Source organism: Metopolophium dirhodum, chromosome 4 (genome assembly GCF_019925205.1).
Source record: "Metopolophium dirhodum isolate CAU chromosome 4, ASM1992520v1, whole genome shotgun sequence".
Lineage (NCBI taxonomy): Eukaryota > Metazoa > Arthropoda > Insecta > Hemiptera > Aphididae > Metopolophium > Metopolophium dirhodum.
The window spans coordinates 2,995,365-3,017,983 of record NC_083563.1 but is presented as its reverse complement, the minus strand read 5'-3'; the positions used below and the strand labels follow the sequence as shown (position 1 = coordinate 3,017,983).

The window sequence follows — 22,619 nt, the reverse complement described above, 5'->3', positions numbered from 1 at the left end:
AGTCCTATTTTTTCAATGAACACAAACAAAATTAAATTTTTAGAATTTAAATACAATAAATTGTACTCAAATATAACTTCAACCAAATTGTGTAAATCAATATTTACAATTTGTTTGATGTCTCTATTGCAAAAAAATAATAAAAATTAGTTTATTAAAATAAATAAATGGCGGTATTTTAATTCATTATGCATTTTGTTTAAGCAAGTTTTAAAAAAAAATAATTGACTTAAAACTATTAAGGAAATAATTCATAAACAGATAAAAAATTAAAAGCAGAAATGGTATTAACTGTTCTAAAATTAAATTAAAAAAAATAAGAGTGAACATAGTATTTAGTCCATGATCAATCCAAAAATAAGTAAATTAATAACGATTTTTCACTGTCAGATTAATGTTAAGTTGAATGTATTTATATATTTAATAAGATAACTTAACTGGATGCATATAATATATCATTGTCTATCTATATACAGGGTTATTCAAATTTTAAGTCGAAAAAATGGTGAGGATTACAGTAAGTTTTCATGTAATCTCCACCATTTTAGCATTATATGATTTGAACCATTCATATGCCTTTCTAAGCATATAATAATAATAAATAATGTATTAGTGTAAATATTCAATTATAAGTTTGGAACACTGAAACACTACTATAAAGCAATTGATTGCTTACAGTGCTAATGCATTCATCACCAATAATTTAATTCACATAATATATTTATTATTATTACAATTTCATATTATTAATATTTCACGAATAAATGTAATAAAAGTAAAGGTATATAATATAATATATATATATATATACAGGATGATTCACCGAGTATGCTCACCACCATTTTTTTCTTTAACAATTAATATTTTGTACTATTTAAGGAGTATCCTGTGGCGATACAAACTTCTGTTTTTCAAATGTGAACCCCCTTTTTACTGTAAATTATTTAGTGGATAATTTTTTTTGAAAATGTTGATTTACCTAATTCAAAATTCGAACGAGTAGTTTCTTAGTTATTAAAATGTTTGTTTTTTATTAGGTTTAAGGCTTCGACGACTGTGGTCATTAGTCTGTAAGGTTGGGACAGTCGGTATGGTCGGTTAGGAACACGTTTATGTGTAGCAAGGTTTTTGTGCACTAAAAACCCGGGTGGTCACCCATCCGAGAACTAGTGGCAGCGGCCATTGCTTACTCTCAATCACGTCGCGTGATTAATTTCAACCACTGCGCCGCGCCGAGCCACTAAAATGTTTGTATTAACGGTAATAGTCCTTAAAAATGGTTTTACATAAATATAAAATAGATGTAAAACTTGATCTATTATTTATTATACTTGGTCCATTTTTACAAATTATTAATATTGACAGGTTAAATTTTAAATCACCACTATAGCCTCCATATCCTATAAACCCATTACCATGGACTTTTATCGTTAGAACACAAAGTTGAATAACTAAAAAACTATTTGTACGAATCTTGATTCTAATACGTAACAAATTTCAATAAATTATCCACTGTATAATTGACAGTTGAAAAGGGGTGTTCTAATTTGATAAACAGAAGTTTGTATCTCCGCAGGACACTCCTTAAGTAGTACAAACAATTTCAAGAAATTAAAAGTATGGTCTTAGAGTATATTTAAAAATTCCAAACAACAGATTTTGAATAACTGTGCTAATGAAGAAAAGAGGGGGGGGGGGGGTTAGCATACTTGGTGAATCACCCATGTATCGGGTGATGTTGAGTTAAACGTACAAACATAAAATTTTAATTTAGGATACTTATAAAATTTAAATGGAAAAAAAATTCACCTGCATCGTAATAAATAATAATATATGAATAATTAGAAATTTGTAGTAAGTACTCTGCTGTGATCTGTGAACATATTATTGTTGTCAATAGGAATCAATAATATGAATTGTAAATTATAATAGGTAAATATATTATTATTTTTTTTTTTCACAAAGTCAGCACTTATTGATCACTGAATGAATGTTGTTAGCTCCTATTTGTCTATAGGAACAGTTACCGGCCAACGTTGTGTACGTATTGCTTAAGTGTTATTTAATACAAAATAATTATAGTTTCGGTATATTATTTATTTCTATCCTGCGTTCAAACACAGAATAAAAAGTTTACATAAGTATAATATATATTCTGATCAGTGACCATCCTAAATCTACCAATAAGTACAATGTAATTACTGAATATGGTTTAAAGTTAATTTATGGGTAAAAAAATGTTTTGTTTTATATAACTCATATTAGGTACTTATTGTTTCCGTAAATGTATATCATGGATGCGTAAACATGTAGTTGTGTCAATATTAACGAAGGCAGTACCTATTGTTTATATATACACACCACTTACTTGGCTAAGGTACATTCAGACAATATATACTATAGGTACCTATACTATAAATGTATATTGTAAAAATAATACAAACTATAGTAGGTAACATATTTTTGTTCAGCTCGCAAATAACAGAACAACGATTACAAAAAAAAGATTTGATCAAAATGTTTGCTTCGATTAGGTCACAGGCACTTCATAGTCGTATAATATAATATATTTCGATCGGATAATGTATTTTGAGCATTCCAGCTGATAGCGAAACCATCTACTGTAATCGGAGTATATGTGAAACTGATATGCAGACATATTACCATGGTTTGCATACAAATTGCAAAATTAGTTAAATTAATTCAAAAATTCAATTTGTTGTCATAACAATACATTTATTGAAAAATGAAAATGTATCTAACAGATGTTGTAAAATATTATTGACATCATAAACAATTCACATAGCACATTATTAGAATATAAATATGTTATTATAGTTACCTACTATGTTTTATATTAATATTGTAATGTTTATAACATGTGATGAAACAATATACAATTTTAAAAATTAAATAAACCACCTACTAAAGTTTTTTTTTAAGTTTAATATATTCATTATTCAGTGATTAAATAAAAAATGAAATCGTTTTACTTGAATCAAGTTTTTATCAACATTCATTCATAATAAATGTACATTGCATATTTTATATATTTGTATTTTATACCTAAAGCATAAATAACATTTTGTCTTTGAAGCATATTTAGTCACTGTTTATTTATTTTTATTTGTAATAGTATACAATGCAAAGTGTTAAGACAACAGGCATCAGTCTTGTTTATTTCACTCGCTCACTGTAGAATATAATTATTATTTACTTATCGTTACATGCAAAGTTGGACATCACGACTTTCAAGAACTTTTATACGTTCAAACATTGTAAATAAAACAGCTCCGTTGTCCTAGTATAATATTTTTATAATTTTTTAATGAATCATTAAAAACAAAAATACATTTAAATTGGAAAATGTATGAATATATACCTACCTATATTATACCTCACAGGACACTCTTTAAGTAATATAAAAAATCTCTAGGATTTTAAAATATGGTCTTTAAGTATATTTAAAAATTCCCAAAACCAAAATTTGAATAAATCCAAAACTAAAAGAAAAAATCGGAGTAAGCATGCTTGGTGAATCAACTTGTATATAGTTATATTATTGTACCTGGCTAACCCTATATTAATTTGTACACATGTTTAGTATATTGAAATACTCTTTAAGATAAATTATCACTTATCAGACTTTGGCGTATAAAATTACTTAAATGGGTTCTATAAATCATCTAAAATAGTATTTCATGTTCAATACCATCCGTTTTATTATCACTGTATTATAACTCCAATGTAATTCCACCACATCAATAGTAATATGCATACATCAAAATACATTTCAACCGATTAAAATTTTTCCTACTTACTAAATTGTTCTACTTACAGTTGGTGGTCGAAATCAATAGCCAAGTGGCTCAGTTTCGGGAACTACTGGTGCACATCGGTACGGCTAGAGATTCTCCGGAAACAAGGGAAAAGATCCGAAAGTTGCGAAGAGGATGCGTGGATACATGCAAACACACAAGTCAATTACTCATACCTCAGATGAGAGGGTAAGCGTAGTAAATTTCCTTGTATTCTTACATTTTTAAGAAATTAAATCTTCAGGAAGCTTCGATTAAATAAAAAATAATAATAATAATAGACTTTGAGAAACGTTTCAGAGTATGAAAACAAACGAGCAAATATGTTCTCATAATATATAATAATCATATTATGAACACCAAGAAAAATCAAAGTTATTAAATAAACCGTCTACCTCTGTCCTATATCATATTTATTTTCTGATTTGTTGATTGTACCAAAAAAAGAACCGTAGATAATATTTCATTTTTTATACTATTCCAATACTAGGGTTTGCGCTTGACTTATACAGTCATACAGTGTGACAAAACTATGTATCCATTCCGTATTTACAAACTCTAACTATAATGCAAAGTAATGCATTTTAGTGTATATGACTAAACAATGTACCCCATTAAATTGATGATAATAACAACCAAATTGTAATTTAATCAAAATTAAAGTTCATATTTTCTTTAAGGCAGATTTGACACTTGTGATGTACAATATATTGTTCATTAATTGAATCATTTTTGGATATATTTGTATATTCTTGCATATAGGTAAATATGAATAAATTATAAGTTATATCAGTCATTGTGATAAATATCGAATGCCACAGTGTTGCAAAGCAATTATCTATGAAGTAGGTGAATTGCTGGTTTGAGTATCGTCATAATATGGTTATATTGTACGTTTATACCACACGAGAAGGAAGCAGTACTGTATACATTTTACATTTTCCAACAACAAACGCTGCATTGAAATATTATTACATAATTATTATTGCTTCAAGAGTAGAACACAACGTTTGATGAAATACGTTCGTGTGAACATGAAATCACATGATATCAATAATGTTAAACATCGTGATCAAATAGTGAAATGTTGTCCATCTCAAATTTAAAAATTTAAAACTCGATAAATATATATTACAGTCTTATATTTTTATCTTTTTATAATAAGGTTAGATAGATTTATCTAATTTTAGATTCTGAACAGAGCAATGAATGTGTTGACTTTACAATGATGTGTGTGTTTTTTTTTGTGGGACTGTCATCACCGTTTAGGGCAGTAAGACTGGTTCAATTTTTTTTAACAGTATATTGTTTGATGGGAAAATGAGTCTAGTTGCTGCATTCAGGAGGTCAACATTTAAAATTCTCGATAGTTTTCAAAATCACCGGGAAACAACATAAAAATTAAGGAAAATAGGGCATTTTTACGCAAAATCGGTTTTCTTAGTCTAACTCTAAAACAAATTATAATTTAATAGTAATACAATATTTCTCATAAGTTTGTCTACCTTCATCAAAAAATGTCTACAAGAATATCAAATTAATTTTTTATGAGCGTTTGAAGTTCATATTCTTACAACATTGCATATTCACTCGATTTCTCATGTAGCGATTTTTTTATTTTGTTTTAATTCAAAAACGAATAACTGTAGATACTTTAAATGTATACCATATGTTAATTTTATCGATTCCTATATTTGATAACATTTTTAAAATACTTTTACTGGTTTCGAGCTGTTTACGGACATTTTCAATTTTCCAATTTTTTAGTTTTTTTTTTCTACAAAATAGGTTTGTCAATAAAGTTTTATCTGTTGAGTCAAAAAGCGTGAAAATTTAATACAAGGCTCCTGATATACCTATTGTTACAATAGCCGTTAAAAATATTAAAAATACATTGGCACACATTTTTTTTATAAAGCATTTAAAGTTTGAATTTTGACAAAATTTATCAAATCTAAAATTTAAAAATGATTTTGTTATTAAAACTTATATAACGTTCAACTTTTATAGCTAAAGATTGAAAATTTAAAACAAAGTTCCACGTAAATAGGTAAACAAGTTACTTTATTCACAATAATATCAATATACTTACTAGTATAATATCATAGACTGACTGACCATCTTCGCTCAGAATCGTTTTTCGTATACATTGATATTATATCATTGAATTCAAATTTAACACTATCCATTACAGTGACCCACTTGTAACCTACTTTACATCAGAGCGACACCCACTTACCCACCTTTTTTCACTTCCAATATATAAACATTATTAAGTAAAAACCAAATATAGTTTAAAAAAAAAAATTATATACCTGCCTAATAATATGATTATGTAAGTTTCACTTCAGAAATATATTATTAAACATTATGCCTAAAGATCAAAAAATATATCAATAATATATTAATATTTTAATATTATATACTAGCTATACGTATAATGCATGGAAATGGAATTAATAGCGATAATGTAAATACAAATATTTTACAATTGAGTTTTTATGATTCCATAAACAATTTAAGTTATGATAAATTGTTTTCTTGAAAATCATAATCATCGATGTAAATCGTTTCAACAAAATATTAGTCACTATTTTGGGAAAGGATGTTATGAACCTCTTGTCACACCAGGAAGGCTTATAGAACATATTTATGTGATACTATCTCGTTATTACCCTAATTTTTTTTTTACTGTATCAAAAAAAAAAGTAATAGAATAATTGAAATATAAGAACAAATTCCTTTATAAGAACCTCATTTATTTCTCTTTTAAAATAGGAATGCAAACCATTCCCGTGTACGTTATGAAGTAAAGCAAGAAAATATTTAGTATAAAATATATACTAGTCATAAATCATGTTTCTTACAGACATAGCGACAAGTAAAATTTCAAGGCAGCTAAAGGAAAAAATTCCAAATAAGAAAGAATGAAAACCTAATGAAAATGTAATATGTAATATAAAATCCTCTGAACAAATTTTGAATAGAAATAATTGTTTACCACATTTAAGGTTGGCACTTCTGGAGATTCCCAAGAACGTTCCCTAAAAATCCCAAGTGAATGTTAAGTGATTGTTCCCGGGAATACAAAAAATTAAAATATATATTTTAATGTCATTTTTTTGTTATAGGAAGTTTTTACCTACTTAAGTTATAAATTTATAACTTTAAGTTACAATGATATTTTAAGAAATAGTAAAGCTGCTGTAAATATTCTAACCACATAATAAAAGTAGATATTTTAAAATTGATATGATAGGTAAATATTTTAAGTTATTTACACTACAATAAAATTATACATCACCTGATTAATTAGTTATAGACATTTGAAATTGTCAAGTTTAATAGTTTTTTTTTTTATAAATGTTGATACAGTATTTTTCATGGAAACATAATACATGATTTCTCTTAAGTTGTACTTATAGCTATTTAAAAATATCGAAATACACGGACACAATTATTTTTAGAAGCATTTTAACTTTGAAGTTCAACATAATTCGTCTAAAAAATCATGAAAATTGGCAAATTATTTGATGCAGTTTAATGCATTTTCAATGTAAATAATTTAAGCTTGAACATTTATTTCAAGGTTCTTTTAGGTTAGTATTACACAATTTTAAAAAAAAAAAACAAAAATAAATGTGCAACATTTTTTTATTATAGAATTTTAATTTTGACAAAATTGGTCATTTAAATTAAAAATAATAATTTTAGTTGTTATTATGTAATTTTTCAATTAATATAGGTACTAATTTTAGGGATTTAATGCTCATCGACATTACGTATAATATAATTTTCAATGACAAATGTATAATATAGGTATATATAATATTATTATTTACTATACATTTTGTATTACCTTACAAAAACTTTACTTCTAAGTTCTAAAGAAAGTAAACAAATCCTATATATAGTGTCGTGTGTACAATATATATTTAATACTTTAGTTGTTAAAACGAGAAATTTAACTTATACAGTAGTAGTATAATATTAAACATTTATCGCTTACTACGAAATCTTAAGAAAACTCAAACACCGAGTTTAATCTCAATGTTATACTTTATTGTTGTTGTTGTAGTAATTGTTATTCATAAATTAATAACAAAGCTCACACGATAATAATATAATATACGTCAATATAGGTAGGTATAATCATTATTAGAGAATACGATGACATTTCAAAACTAATTTATTATTTTTTTTTTTTTAATTGGTCATTAAGCCCTGCAACTATGGCCATTAGCTGTTTGTTTGTTTATTTTGTAGGGGAGGATACTGTTGGTTGGTAAACACGTGTGTGTAGTTTTTGGCAGATTTTCAAGTGGGCACCCGTAGGTATCTGCCATGCCCGGGTGGGGGATGGCGGCACTTGTTCTCCGGACACCGTTACGTCTTGTCCGAAGAAAAATGTCGCCCGTGGCCGAGGAATCGAACTCGGGTCGACTGCGTCGCAGCCGACGCCTTAGTCCGCTCGACCACTCCGTCCCCCAAACTAATTTATTGTAATAATATTACGAAGCTTATATTTGTAATTTTACATTTTTAACATGATTAGTAAGTACCTATAAATTTGTATGTTCACAGCCCATTTTTATTTGTGACCACCATGGTGATTACCATAATCACACTATATTCGAGCGGGATTGTCCTACTCAAAAATCTTTATTTTTCGTATACACATTTCGGGGAGATTACTCAGTCGTTGACCGTCATTTTTTCACTCACACAAAAATGCATACTATATACATGATATTATCATATATTATATATATATTATTGTCTATAAAGTATAAAAAACATTTATCTTATGTAAACTTTTGATTTTTTCAAACCACAAAACTGAAATAACTTTTCCAAGTGATAAAAGTACACAAAATATTGCATAAATAATATTTTAGCATTAGTTTATATTACCATACGTGAAGCATATTGTATACAATTGTATACAAATATAAAATTATAGATATCAATAACATGATTGTTGAAAAAAATTCGTGCTCTTTTAATACTTGAAAAAATTATTTCAGTACTTTTTTATAAAAGGTTTGAAAAAATCAAAAGTTTATCCAAAATTGATTAATTTTACTGAACGAAGTTGGATAATACGAAATATTTTTTTTTATTATTATTTATTAAAGCTACTAATAAATACGAAGTATAAAAACCAGTAACCTAACCAATTTATATAATAAAAAAAAATAATAGTTAATTATTGTTTGTTATTCAAATGTATATCAAAAACAATGTCGGTACATTTTTCAGTTATAGACTTAAAAACTAAAATACGAAATAGGTGTTTTTTTTTTTGTAAAACGTTCATACGAATAGTAAGAGAAGAAGCACATACATTTAAACATTTATATTAAGTATTGTCCAGAAATAATAAAAGCGTGAATGTATTATTAAACAGACAAAATACATATAACAGTAATAATAAGTAACTGCAGTGGAATAAGTTTCAATTTTAAATGTATAATATACAGATAATAATTGTGTTTGTTCGTTCTTAAATTAATATTAAAATGTATAGATAAAGGGCGACGAACAAAGGAAGGACCTGTTTGAAATGTATTATACATTATACATACATAATAGTATTAAGTTTATGCGCAAGGTTTACCTAAATATCACTATAGTTTACAGTTTGCGGATAGTCATGTATGTGGCAGCGCAGTAGGTAAATTCAATAAAGCGGGCTAGCTATTTTATGGGGTAATAGAATCATAATTTAAGAATATATAGTGAGCGCATTTAATGAATCAACAATCGGAACCAAATTATTGAGTAGGTGTTACGTCGGTTTGAACCCTACAAAAACTTGATAAAATAAAATAACAAATGTTTATTTTTATTATTCATCCAGTTTTTGTTCTTCTACAAAATATTGCAATGTTACGTTAAGACGTTACGATTATTATTCTGGCCACAAAAATGGAAATTTTACATCGTGCTTATTTAAACGAAACATTGTGTTTAATCGCTTTAAGCATATAACAATATTAAGCTTATTCGACAAAATAAACGATAGGAAAAATTAAGCGGATTGTATGATATTTTAATGTTTTCAATTTTAGCAAGTACTTAGATACCGAAAATATTGGAAATTGTAATTTTTTTAATAATTAAAAAACCTTGACCAACACTCAAAGTGCTATAGTATCGCTTTTTCAAACGTAAATAAACGTTATATTATAATATCTTAGTTTATGTGTGCAAATCAATTCTATGACTAGACTCTTTTAATATGATATGGACGTGGAAATGAACAAAAATACGTTAGTACGGGCGCTTGCTTGTCAACTTCTTCGATTTATGAGTATCGTTTTTGATCAAATATATTATATTCTTACGCCCCTCCTGTGACGATATGTATAGTTTATACCACGATTTCAATTTCAAAATAAAAAAAAAATGTAAATTCATCATACTACTTTTATTTTTTTTCTCGATATTTCATTCGTCTTTGCAGTATTTGTATACAATGCGAGGAAAAAAAGTACAGCCTTATTTCGGCACAAGACACGTACAATAATTTTAAATTTAAATGCAGTGATATAAATCATTGCTTTGAATGATTTTCGAAATGCATATTGATTAGGTATGGATGAGTATAATATATAATACAAATAAGCTTATATGATATGATACCATTGCGGCATTGCATATCTAATCTAAATACCAAGAAGAACTAACCTAATATTTCTGATTTTTTAAATAAAATTTAAAACAAATTAACCATTGCATCATAAATGTCAAGTATTTAAAAATTATGTAAACTATAAATTGTATATAAAAAAAATACATTTTTAAAACTTTAAAATTTGAAACGATGAAGCCTATATGGAATTTTCACTAATGAGTCTACTGAGTTATAAGCTTAGATACGTTTAATTTTTAACTCAACGATCACCTGGACTATTTTACGATTCATGTTAATGCAGTTTTCCCGATGTTAGTAATAGTATTTAACTTCAAGTCTTATTGGGTAAAAATAAAGAATTAAAGTATAAATGTGCAATGTTTTTTTTTTTTTTTGCTGTATTAAAACTATATAATAAACAATTTTACTGTATTTTTGAGTTCTACTTCTCCAGCCTGGTTGTTATAGTAACACAAAATATATAGATATTCGATATACCTATATATACATTTAATAATAATATATATAAATTGCATTTTGCACGTCGTACGACTTCACATTTCCAAAATATCGGGTTCATTAGCTTTGTATTTCGCACGAACACTGTTGTCGAAGTTACTTTTCCACCTTTTTTATTCTCTTCCTCGACAATTTTTATCTCATTTCCCGTTGATATGCCATGAACTGTAAAATAAAATAGAAATAATATAAAAAAAAAAAAAAATAATAATAAAAAAATCAGTGACACAGAATGAATTCTTACGTGGATTGCCAATTGTAATAAAGTATTTACCAAAATTAATAATTTCCCCTATCAAATATTTAATTTATTTTTAAATGTTTCACTACAGCACGCAGTTAACCTGGATTTATTCTCTAACTTATTATAAATCAAAACATTTATATTACGTACCCTATAATCTACAATACATTTAACTATACTACTTACTACTATACAGTTTATACCGATTACTTATAATATATTGAATGTGTTCCAATTAAAAGTTAACACGAAATTACGTGTACAATCTTACCATAGTCCTTGAACTTGGATCTGATCTGGTAAAAGCCAGGGGAATGCTAAAATACATATTTTAGGAAACTTTTAAGAACCTTTATTTTTGATATCAGATTGAAATAGACGCATTTATTTTTATCTATGTTGACCAATCAAATATATACTTGGACTCAACATTGCCTGAGCTAAAGCAAGTTTAAATTTAAACTCACGATTTAGGTACCAGTTTTGTTGTCTCATTATTGAATTTTTTTATTCCCAATGGTTTCTAACAATTTCACGTAAACTAATAAGTGCACTCACATAGTTGTTTAAACAAAATAAAAAAATAAACTAATTTTTTAATATTCCAAAAAAATATATTTTATAATAATAAAGTGATTCATCATTAAAAAAAAAAAAACAATGAGCAGTACCATCTATAAGTTTTCAAAAGTTTTTTCATCGATTCAAATTTGAGGTTTTCCATAATACTATTTCCATTCAGAGTTCTAGAGATATTCACTGTATGAATTGAATTTTTTTGCTGTGTGTTATTATTAAGTGCACAAGCGCAATGCATGAAAAATTATATTTTTTATAAAATTGAAATGTAAATTTTGTTTTTTTAATTTTTCAAAATGTAATGTTGCAAATGTTCCTGCACATAATTTTTAGTTTAATCTCAACACAATTTTAATTTGTTTCCGAGAGATTGTTTGATAAAAAAAAATGTTAGCCAACAATGTATACACTATAATATAGTATAGTATAGTGACTACACTGTGTATTAATGATTTAATACTTGAATGTTAATTTTAATTCCACGGTCGAATTTCCGGGGTCGGTAACGCAAACCTGAAGTTGTTATTGCATTTTGAATATAGTCATGTTTCATTTCTTTCCTCAGAGATATCAAAAATGTCCATCCGTTTTTTTTTTATATAACGGCCGCATTTTAATTGGTTTGTTTAATTATTTTGTTCACGCCTAGTGAAAGGAGATTCGTCCAGAACTTTCGGCACCAATTTAAACTTTTATTCTATACACCCAGTAGAAAGTCGATTAAAATGGTTTACCGTGGATAATTACACGGTCTGAAGATTACGAGACCCAAAGCTTTGGCTTAGACATGTATATATACATTTATTTATACAATTTCGGTCCCGGAAACGAATAAACTTTTGGTGCCTTTGTTTACGCCAAAAACAAAAGGACATGTAAAACTTTTAACTCTATGAAAACGTAAAGGTATCTTAAACACGTTTTTAGTATATAAAATCTAAAGTGTGAGTGAAAATAAATGGAGTATAAATGCCAGACTTGAATGAATGCAAATCCTTGTAAAATGTATTACGACAATAATTTAAAAGTCTAAAAAAACATTTATAAAATAGCATTTATAAATGATAATACATTTAAGATAAATAATTAAAAATGATAATTATCTGTAATACAATCAAGGAGGTACCTACATACACTTACATCTCACGAAACCTTGATGAATAAATCAATTGAAGTTCCCGGATGGGTGACCAGTGACCACCCGGGTTCATAGTGTCGAAAACCTCGCCACATATACACGTGTTGCTAACCAACCATTTCAACCGTACCAACCTTGCCAACCGTAATCCCTAAAATAGCTAATGACCATAGTTGCCAGGCTCAAGTTCAATAAAAAAAAAAAGTACACATCTTCTTAAATAAAAAATTATTCAACAAAATTAATATTAGCAGTTGATACACAAATACAATATTATGTTGCTTAAAAAAATAATAAATAGTTAATAATATACTTTCACAAGTAAATTATTAGATTTGAATCTAAATATTATAAGGTTAAAAATCCGTTTTTAACGAAATCAAATTAATAAAAATAATTATGGTTTTAAGTTTGGAAAATAAGTATGATACGAATGTTAATAATTCTGTCAATAATTATAAATTACTTTTTTTGTATAAATGATATTATTTTTTTTTATTCTCACTCTTCACAATATACCTAAATATCTTGGTAAACAAAATTATGCTTATATTGAAATGTTAGCATTTGTGTAATGTTTTTTATAAAAACTGAAAGATTAAACAAATTATTTTTAGTTAAATTTTCACAGTAGTTTTGTTAAATTTTAAAAATAGTTGAAAAAACTTATTTTTATATATATATTATGTATACCTATGAATGCGATTAATTTATAATCAAATAGAGTTTTCTCTGAAACCTATATTTTTTTGGTATGTAAAATTCATAAACATAATATTCAAAATGACAACATAACCTCTATAAAAAAAAAAAAACAATCGTCAAGAGGCCACTTGCGAAATACGCCTGAGTCCTTTCATAATATTATGTTGTTCTTTATTTGCAATTGTATAGAGTACACAAAAATGAATATTTTTTTACAGACTATTGCGTCAGATTAATTAAAATGAATGACCATCAAAAAAAAAAAGAGAGTATGCAAAATAATAAAAGTACCGCTCCGTACTCCACAAGTCACAGTCTCTGCAGCGTCTTAGCACTATTTAGTTTATTTGAAACGAAATGTATGACGTATGTATTATACCCATGTAGTATGCATATATTTTATTGTGTGCATTTAATGACGCTTTTATGTTTAAATGTTATATTATGTTTTGTTACGCGAAACCTTTTATTTATTTGATCTATCTGTACCTATCAATATTTTATGACTTGTATGATAATTTAAAGTTTCATAATTTCAACGTCGAGTTAGTGTTTATATAATCTTACTCGAACTGTTTATTGACATTGATATTACGATATCAATATGAACAAACACGCAAATTCTAGTACAACGTGACAACTCGAATATATTTTATCATTTGTTGCGACGAATATTTTCTAAATTAATGTTGATATTAAAGTTTTGTTTTAATGTATTCAAATATAGTAGTACGCATACTGTTTGTGATTTGTTTTCGTTTAACTGCACGACAAACTAAATTTCAATGTGCACCATCTGTGCACAATGATTTTAAAATCCAAGCGTTGAACGGAGTAAAAACTAAAAACGCTGATGTCCTTTTTTTTGAGACAATATATACACCCTTAATCTCCGGAAGAATCTACGGTGAAATTCATTATACCACGATAAATTAAAATACACCAAAGCTTTGTATCCTATTTTACCCTAAAAATACATCGCAGTACGCAAAAAGTTGTAAAAGGTGTTTGAAGTGTTTTTAGTCTTTTATTATTTTTTTTTTTTTTTTTTGAAGATCGGTATTCACTTTGTATACAAAATGTATTTTCTTAATTCAGTTTGACTTCAGAATTGTCATTTTAACTTTTCAAAAACTAGATAGGGATATATAATATATACAGTGGGCATATCATAATAGTGCTGATGATAAAATAAATTGTTCTGAGTAAGCCCCAATATACTCACAAATTTAAATAAAATGTATAAATCAATCGATTCGCTGGGGGCATCAAAAAAACCATTGGGTTGTGAAACACATGGTCGACGATATTGTCAAATATCCATCAATTTACAAACTGAGGGTTATCTCCAAGAAACTTTGCGAAACTAAAGTAAGTAAAACTATTTAAGAAAACAATGGGATCACTTAGGACACATAGTTGTTAACAAGTACAACAACAAATTAATTTAAAGTGCAAACCGTAATCTCGTACCCCGTTCACGTAACGCATGTAAAATGCTTTCTCATAGGCACTATAATAAGAACTGTAAAATTATACTGGCGCAGATGGTTTAATTTAATTTTTCGAACCAATTATGGTTGATTATGTACACAGCTTATTACAACTATGTTTTATTTGTTCGTTGTCTGTGCGTGCCACAACCCTTATATTCTATTATAATCACTGGTAATTCAAGACGACTGGCAATTATTGTTCAACTCAAATTATGACGTTTTGAAACTAACTTGTACAGTACTATCATTATACATTACTGTCGTTAAAAATGGTTGCGGGAATTAGCTTGAAATTTAAATTTAATCAACAAACTGAATAGTATAATATATTATATATAATCAGGGCCGTCCCTAGGCCGGGGCGAGCGCCCCCACGCCCCGGGCCTCGCGCCTTGGACTTCTGGTTTGGGCCCCGCGCTCACGCACATGAACTTTGCCTTCTTTCAGAAATTATTGATAAAGGTACATCACCTTTAAGAGTCTTACAAAAAATCCTTTGCGACAGTGTTCGTGATATTTATCCAAATGTTGCTATAGCATTAAGAATTATGCTCACATCACCAGTTACAACAGCGACAGCAGAAAAATCATTTTCAAAATTAAAGTTTGTAAAAAATTACTTAAGAACAACATTAAGTCAAGATAAAACTACAAATTTAGCAATAATATCTATAGAACATCTGAAAATGAAATAGTAGACGGATTGGACTTCGACGATGTTATCGACACATTTGCTGATCTCAAATCAGGAAAAATTAATTTTTAATTATTATTGTTATTTCTGTCGTTACCTATAGTAAATAATTTTATTAATCTATAATAAAAATATACAGTAATTTAATCACAGATGATATATACATGTGTATGATGAATTGGTGCAAAATGGTTAGGTGAGGTATTGGTAAAGGTAATACTGTATAGGTAAAAATACTTTACATACTGAAAAAGGGCGCCAGCAGAAATGTAAACAGGAGTGTGGGATCAATGTAAAAAGTCTGGTAATACAGCACATACTATTTTTTTTTTTTACAAGTAATATTACGACAATTATTATTAAATAAAATAGGCAGGGGGGCATGCCCCACTCTAGCAACTCTCTTCTGGAGCCCTTGGTTTTGAAATTTGAGAAGTTACGGGAGCAATAATTTCCTTTCTGTGGAATGCATCAATTTTTTTTTGTGGGCCCCGCTATAAAAGTTATGCCCCGGGCCCCGCTAATTGTATGGACGGCCCTGTATATAATATAATGTTAACTAGAACATAAAATCACTTATAGTTAAGTAATAGCTAGGTATAATACTATATTATCAATGATTTTCGAAGTTCAAACGTCACTCACTAGCAACATGAAACCGGCCAATTATTAGAATACCTAACCCTCCAAAGGTCTCGTTTCGACGGTGCCCAGTGCGCACGACGTATACAATATACATAATATAGATACATCATACAACAGACAAACAAATAGACAAAAACAGGTCGAGTGGACGTTTTCAATGTTCAACGGTCGTTTGCCCGGTGGGAAAAGTGTGTAGCGACTGGCGGGGCAAAGGGAAGGGAGGGACTTGATATCTCTCAATTGTGGTAGTGGTTTTTTTCCACACTTTTATTTTTTTTTTTTTTTTTTTGTTTTTTGTTTTGGTTCCCGCTCACTCGAAAACGTGTCGCCGACCGATCTTGAGATTTGTTCTCTCGCGCGTCATCGCGGACGGTTCCGGTCACGAGGACTTCCCTACCCACCCACACCACCACACCATGCGATTCCTACTTTGCGGTCAAGAGGACTGCTGGCGCGCGCGCTTTTTGTCGCTCGCGTAGCCTTTGAACGGTTTGCGCTCACCGCGAGTGGTGTTATACTCCGGACGTTACGCCACCGCCGCCGATTCGACAGCGTTTGCGTGTACTATGTAAACACGAGGCGACATAAGGGGGGAGGGCATGCACTCCTCTCGTGGGGCAGGTACCTCGTCTTAATTATTTTCACTCTTTCATCCCGTCGTACGATTTCAACGTTTCAAATTTCCTATTCTATCTCTCCGGCGGTGACACGGCGACGGCGTAGCGATGACCGGGATGATAGGCCGGTTAGAGGCAGTTCGTCCGTCTACGGCAGTTAATATGATTGAATCCTAAACGTAAAGTAGGCGAAATTCGATCTCCGATATGGATTTATTCGCCGATGAGATAGAATGCTGCAGCGACGCTGTTCACAGCGATTTTATTGCAGAAATATACAGCTGTATATAAGTAGTCTGGAAACTTTGCTCTATAGACGTTTTGTGCACGGCTGACGGTCATTTGTATTGATTTTCCTCGAAAAAAAATAATAACGTCAAGATTTTAAATAATAATTTTACTATAATGGGTTTTCGACTGAGTGTCTCATACAAATCGACGGCATTAATCTTTTAAGAAGGACAAATTATTATTTTTATACTCGACAGTCTTGCGTATACATAATCGGAAACTCAGAACCACCATTATATAGTTGTACAATTTATAAGGACATGTTATTTATTATTATTTGCGATCTTAACAACCTATTTTATTACAACTTACAAGATATGTGTTTGTATTATACACTAAACAGCGGCCATGTGTGTACATATATGCGGTTAAACTTTAAAAGTTTTTTTTTAATACATCAGTTACATAATATAATATCCATGTGACCATATAAACATATTTTAATTTAATGAACATTTATTTTCGCATACCGACTCGTTTGTGTGTATGCAGTACTTATTGACTGTCTCCTAAAGAACTCTTACGAATGTTTCGCCATAATATGCACTGCATATAATATGTACAATATGTAAACCACAGATAGTTTATTAGTTTATCTCAACGTGGCTACGGCTAATAATTAAATAAATCATTTCCTTACACTGTCCTAATAGTAAAGCAACGTGATTTGTTACACTTGTCTGTATGCAGTATGTGAGCCATAATTCGACTAGTTTAAAGCTGCTTTCAAACAAACGGTTAAAGTAAGATTACATGACAAATCCGAATAATATAAGCCCATACATCAAAAAAGAAATGTATTCGAAAAAAAAACTGATTTCTATTTAAGTTTCTAAAGAAACAAACTTGAGTACTGTGACTGACAAAGTTTGATTCGCAAACGATAAAATATGAATGAAAATTCAACAGAACAGACAATCATAAAAATTAAAAAACATGACATTTAAGTGATTTATTTTAAAACATTTTTCATTCCATTTGACATTTTCATACTACGCAGTACCTACATGATTATTTTATATCTGGGTTGAGTACTATTTTGTGTAAAACGCGTTGAATTTATCATATTTAGTGAAAATTAAACTAAAAAATCATGATGCTCTGGTGTACAGTAGGTTACGAATAGGTCACTGTAATGTATGGTGTTAAATTTGAATTCAATGATATAATACGATATAATACCATTGTATACGAAGAACGATTCTGGGTGGAGACGGTTTGTCAGCCTAAGATATTTTATATTATATTATAGTTACATATTATTATTTTTAATACGGTATCCGGTAAGTTGAATTAATAATATTTGCATATTATCATCTTTTTTTTTTTAATTTCCACTAATAACAACTTACGAAAAACCATGTATTACAGTTTTAAGTTTTTTTTATGGAGAAACTATCAATTCACAAACATGCATAAAAAGCCAACTAAAAAATTGGAATATTAAAATGTTTATAATCCTTATAAACCAAGAAACAAAAAAGAGCCAATATTATCAAGTCTGCAAAATTCTATAGTATAAATAGGTATATGGTAAAAATTTCAAATCTATACGATATCTACATAATTTCTAATTTCTGAATTACAACCACAATACAAAATCGATGGTGCAAAAACTGATTTTGCTGAAAATTCCCGTTTTTCCTAAATTTTCAATGTTGTTTTTCCCGGCAATTTTGAAAAATATAGGGAATTTTAAATTTTGACCTCTTGAATGCACCAGTTAGATTCACGTTCCCGTCGGAAAAAATACTGAAGTTGAAACTTGAAGCATTAATACCACTACTTATCGTGAACACAGATACAAAAAAAAAAATAAAAATAAAATACACATCATTGTAAAATCAATACAATCGTCGCTCCACTCAGAATCTAAAATGTGCACAAGCTAGAGTTCGCCATTCGGGCAATTGTGGATGGTGGACCATACAGGCAACCCAACACACTTGCGAAACACAACCAAAAGCATATCCTGAAGTAGTTGCCATATAGACAACCTCTAACAAAAAGGGTTGGCGGGCCTACCTGGACACGTCCCTCGGCTAATGTTTTTAATTTAAAAAAAGCATCGATTGCATGCGTTTTCGTACAGTCAATATGTTGCTTTAATTTGCATGAATGTGTGTGTGTGTGTATGTACTAAAATATCATGTGTAAGTACCTACGGTTTCCAATTAAAACATTTTTGAAGATGAAAAAAATAATAATAATCGGTCACTGAATTGTGTACTTAAATATCAAATATGGCATTATGTTGTGAAACTTACTATATGGATAAAGACTAATAATTCGAATAAGCGACACGCTACATTATCAAAAACATTTTAAATTATCAAAAGTTGCACCCAAATCAATTAGATACTATTTATTTTTTTTGTTCTTTGAAAGTAGTATTGTGAACTCAATTGTTCCATTACGGTTTGAAGGCACATGGCAGACAGGCGTTAATATTTAATAGTGACTATCATCAAAAATTCAAATTGTGCATTATAATATTTATAGAACGTTGAAGCATGTTGATCGAGTTAGAGGCTTATTACTATTTAATGTAATTTGAGATAATTGAGAATTATATTATTGTCGTGCACTCCTTCCTGCTATATAATACGTCCCCGCTCCGCCACCGTTACCCAAAGCCGGCTGCAAGTGATATTCCGTTGTTTGTTAATTTAACTTACCTCCCCCTTGCCACACCAACCGTAACCAAGATACTAGAACATATACACATATATATATATATATATATATAATTCTAGCCAATTGATTGTATGGTTCATGTAAACCAAATGCGTTCATATAAATCTAAGCTTGTCTATAGCACTATATAAGTATTATACCTATACTATATTATAAAATATATACCTACGTATGTGTGCAATAAATATACGATAGGTAACATGCATGTGTGATGTGCACAAGTATAGTTGAATATTTTTTTTCTTACTTCGATAAATTATAATAATCCATTATTAAATATCCATAAATTGTTTCCGTTACTTTCCGTGTAGTTATAATATAATTATTATTATATTACGGATAATCCCTGATTTCGGGTTAAGTCGATCTTACCCAATCACGTACATAGCCCATCGAAAAATAAACATTGAAAATGGTCTATTTTAAATGGATTGCCAATGTGTATTGTGTACATTACCCATGAAATCATAACCTTAGCCAAGAGATCTCAAGTAAAGAGTATACCTGGTGAGTAAAAATAATTAAAAAAATAATTATTTATAGAAGCTAAGAAATATATAACATAGAAACTCGCTTGTTCTGGGTATGTGACACGTCATTGAGTACCTAGGTCACTGTCATGGTTGAATTCAGTTTGAATTCAATAATAAATCACTGTATACCAAAAAGCAGATTCTGAGCAAAGGTGACGGCTATTTCTAAGGCTATAGTCAATTGAATAGTTTATACCTATTACATTTAATATTACCTATTATTACTTATTAGTATGTTCTTGATTCCGTAGGTTAATTCATTTTTGTCATTTACATTGAATATAAATAATACATTAGAATAGTCAGTACCAAAATATCGAATGGTATGGAAAACGTTCGCTCTAAAATACCTTAAAATGACTCGTAATAATTTTCCTATTTCATTGTATTTGCCGTATAAATAATAATAATATATGTATTAGTAATAAAACTAAAGTATCGAGTCTCAATAGTTAATTTTTTTTGAACTACATAAAAATAACTAAAATCGATTGAGGACAAATCGTTATTTTTCGATTAAATATCCAATTTTTCCGAAATTTAAACTTCAAACGCGTATAAAAAAAACTGTAATTATATATTTTTGATTTTTTTAAGCTGTTATAAGAAAAACTTAAAATCTAGTATTAAATTTTCAAGCTTTTTTATGGAGAAACTATTCACAAACATGCATAAAAAGCCCACTAAAAAATTGGAATATTAAAATGTCTATAATCCTTATAATCCAAGAAACAAAAAAGAGCCAATATTATCAAGTCTGCAAAATTCTATAGTTTAAATAGGTATATGGTAAAAATTTCAAATCTATACGATATCTACATAATTTCTAATATCTGAATTACAACCACAATACAAAATCGATGGTGCAAAAACTGGTGTTGCGTAAAAATGTTGGTTTTCACGCTGTTCTTTGTAAGTATTTCGCATTTATAATTATAAAAGGTATCAACTTGATCAAATTCACTATCCTCAAATTTAAAGATAAAGCATAATTGTTGGTTCAAAATAAGAAATAACTCAAAAATAAAAATAATTTTAAAACACAAATCATCATTAAATCAACCCATTCCTTGTCCTGCTCAGAATCTAAAATAAAATTAAACTTAATTTTTGATAGAGACATACTACTATTTAAAAATATAAATAATACAACGAATAATTAAGTTATATGTATGGCAAAAATTATTATTATTGTAAAATAATTATTTCACTATGAAACATATTACGTTATAATAATCATGTCCAACTGCAGCTTCCTATTACTATTTCTTTAAGTTTTATTTTCTCATTTATTTTATTATAAATTAAATTGGATTTTTGTTTTTATTTTCATACTTCTATAAGTGTATACATTGTTAATGGCCGTTACTTATAATACCGTGTTAAATTTAAAACTAATTATCTGACAATTATCTTAAACCAAAACGATGAATTTACAACAAATTTAAATCTAAAGTCCAAGTTCATTGAAGAGTACACTCGTAAATTTGTTCAGACTTAACTATTTGAAGAATAATTTCTCATTTACTAATTTAAATGGTATATATTATAATTTATGTATATTAAATCTAAAACCTAACGACTTTCCCACAAAACATGTATTTTCATTAATTTATACCGTAAAATTTTACGAAAAAAAAGTATTTACACATTATATTATATACGAGCATGCAGTGTAAAGCTGTGTCTATAATACCGCAGTCCGCAGTTCTTTAATAAATGTTATGTCTGTATAGTGTATACTATACAGTTATAAACCATCGTACGATGTCAAACCATAAAATATTGTCTATTGATCTAAAATGTTTGCTCCGACGTGTATACCAAGAAATATTTTGCCCAAAAATAATGATAGAAAGTGGAAAAAAAACGTAAGTACAATACAAAATACTGATTTCATATAGATTGTTTCATATAATGCATAATTTGATCGTATAAAAATAATTACCTACACATTATTATAGTGCAACATATTAATATTATGCTAATTCATTTTAGCCTAA

The 22,619-nt window shown here is 28.5% G+C and overlaps 1 protein-coding gene across 3 annotated transcripts in view; it reads left to right on the top strand.

Moving 5' to 3' along the window:
• The window catches only part of LOC132942648 (uncharacterized), a 227,546-nt gene that overhangs the window by 182,798 nt on the left and 22,129 nt on the right, over window positions 1-22,619 (top strand). For all 3 annotated transcript variants that reach the window (XM_061011214.1, XM_061011216.1, XM_061011215.1), the window contains one exon: window positions 3,841-4,007. In XM_061011214.1, coding sequence (XP_060867197.1) covers window positions 3,841-4,007 — 167 coding nt within the window. The remainder of the gene's footprint in view (window positions 1-3,840; window positions 4,008-22,619) is intronic.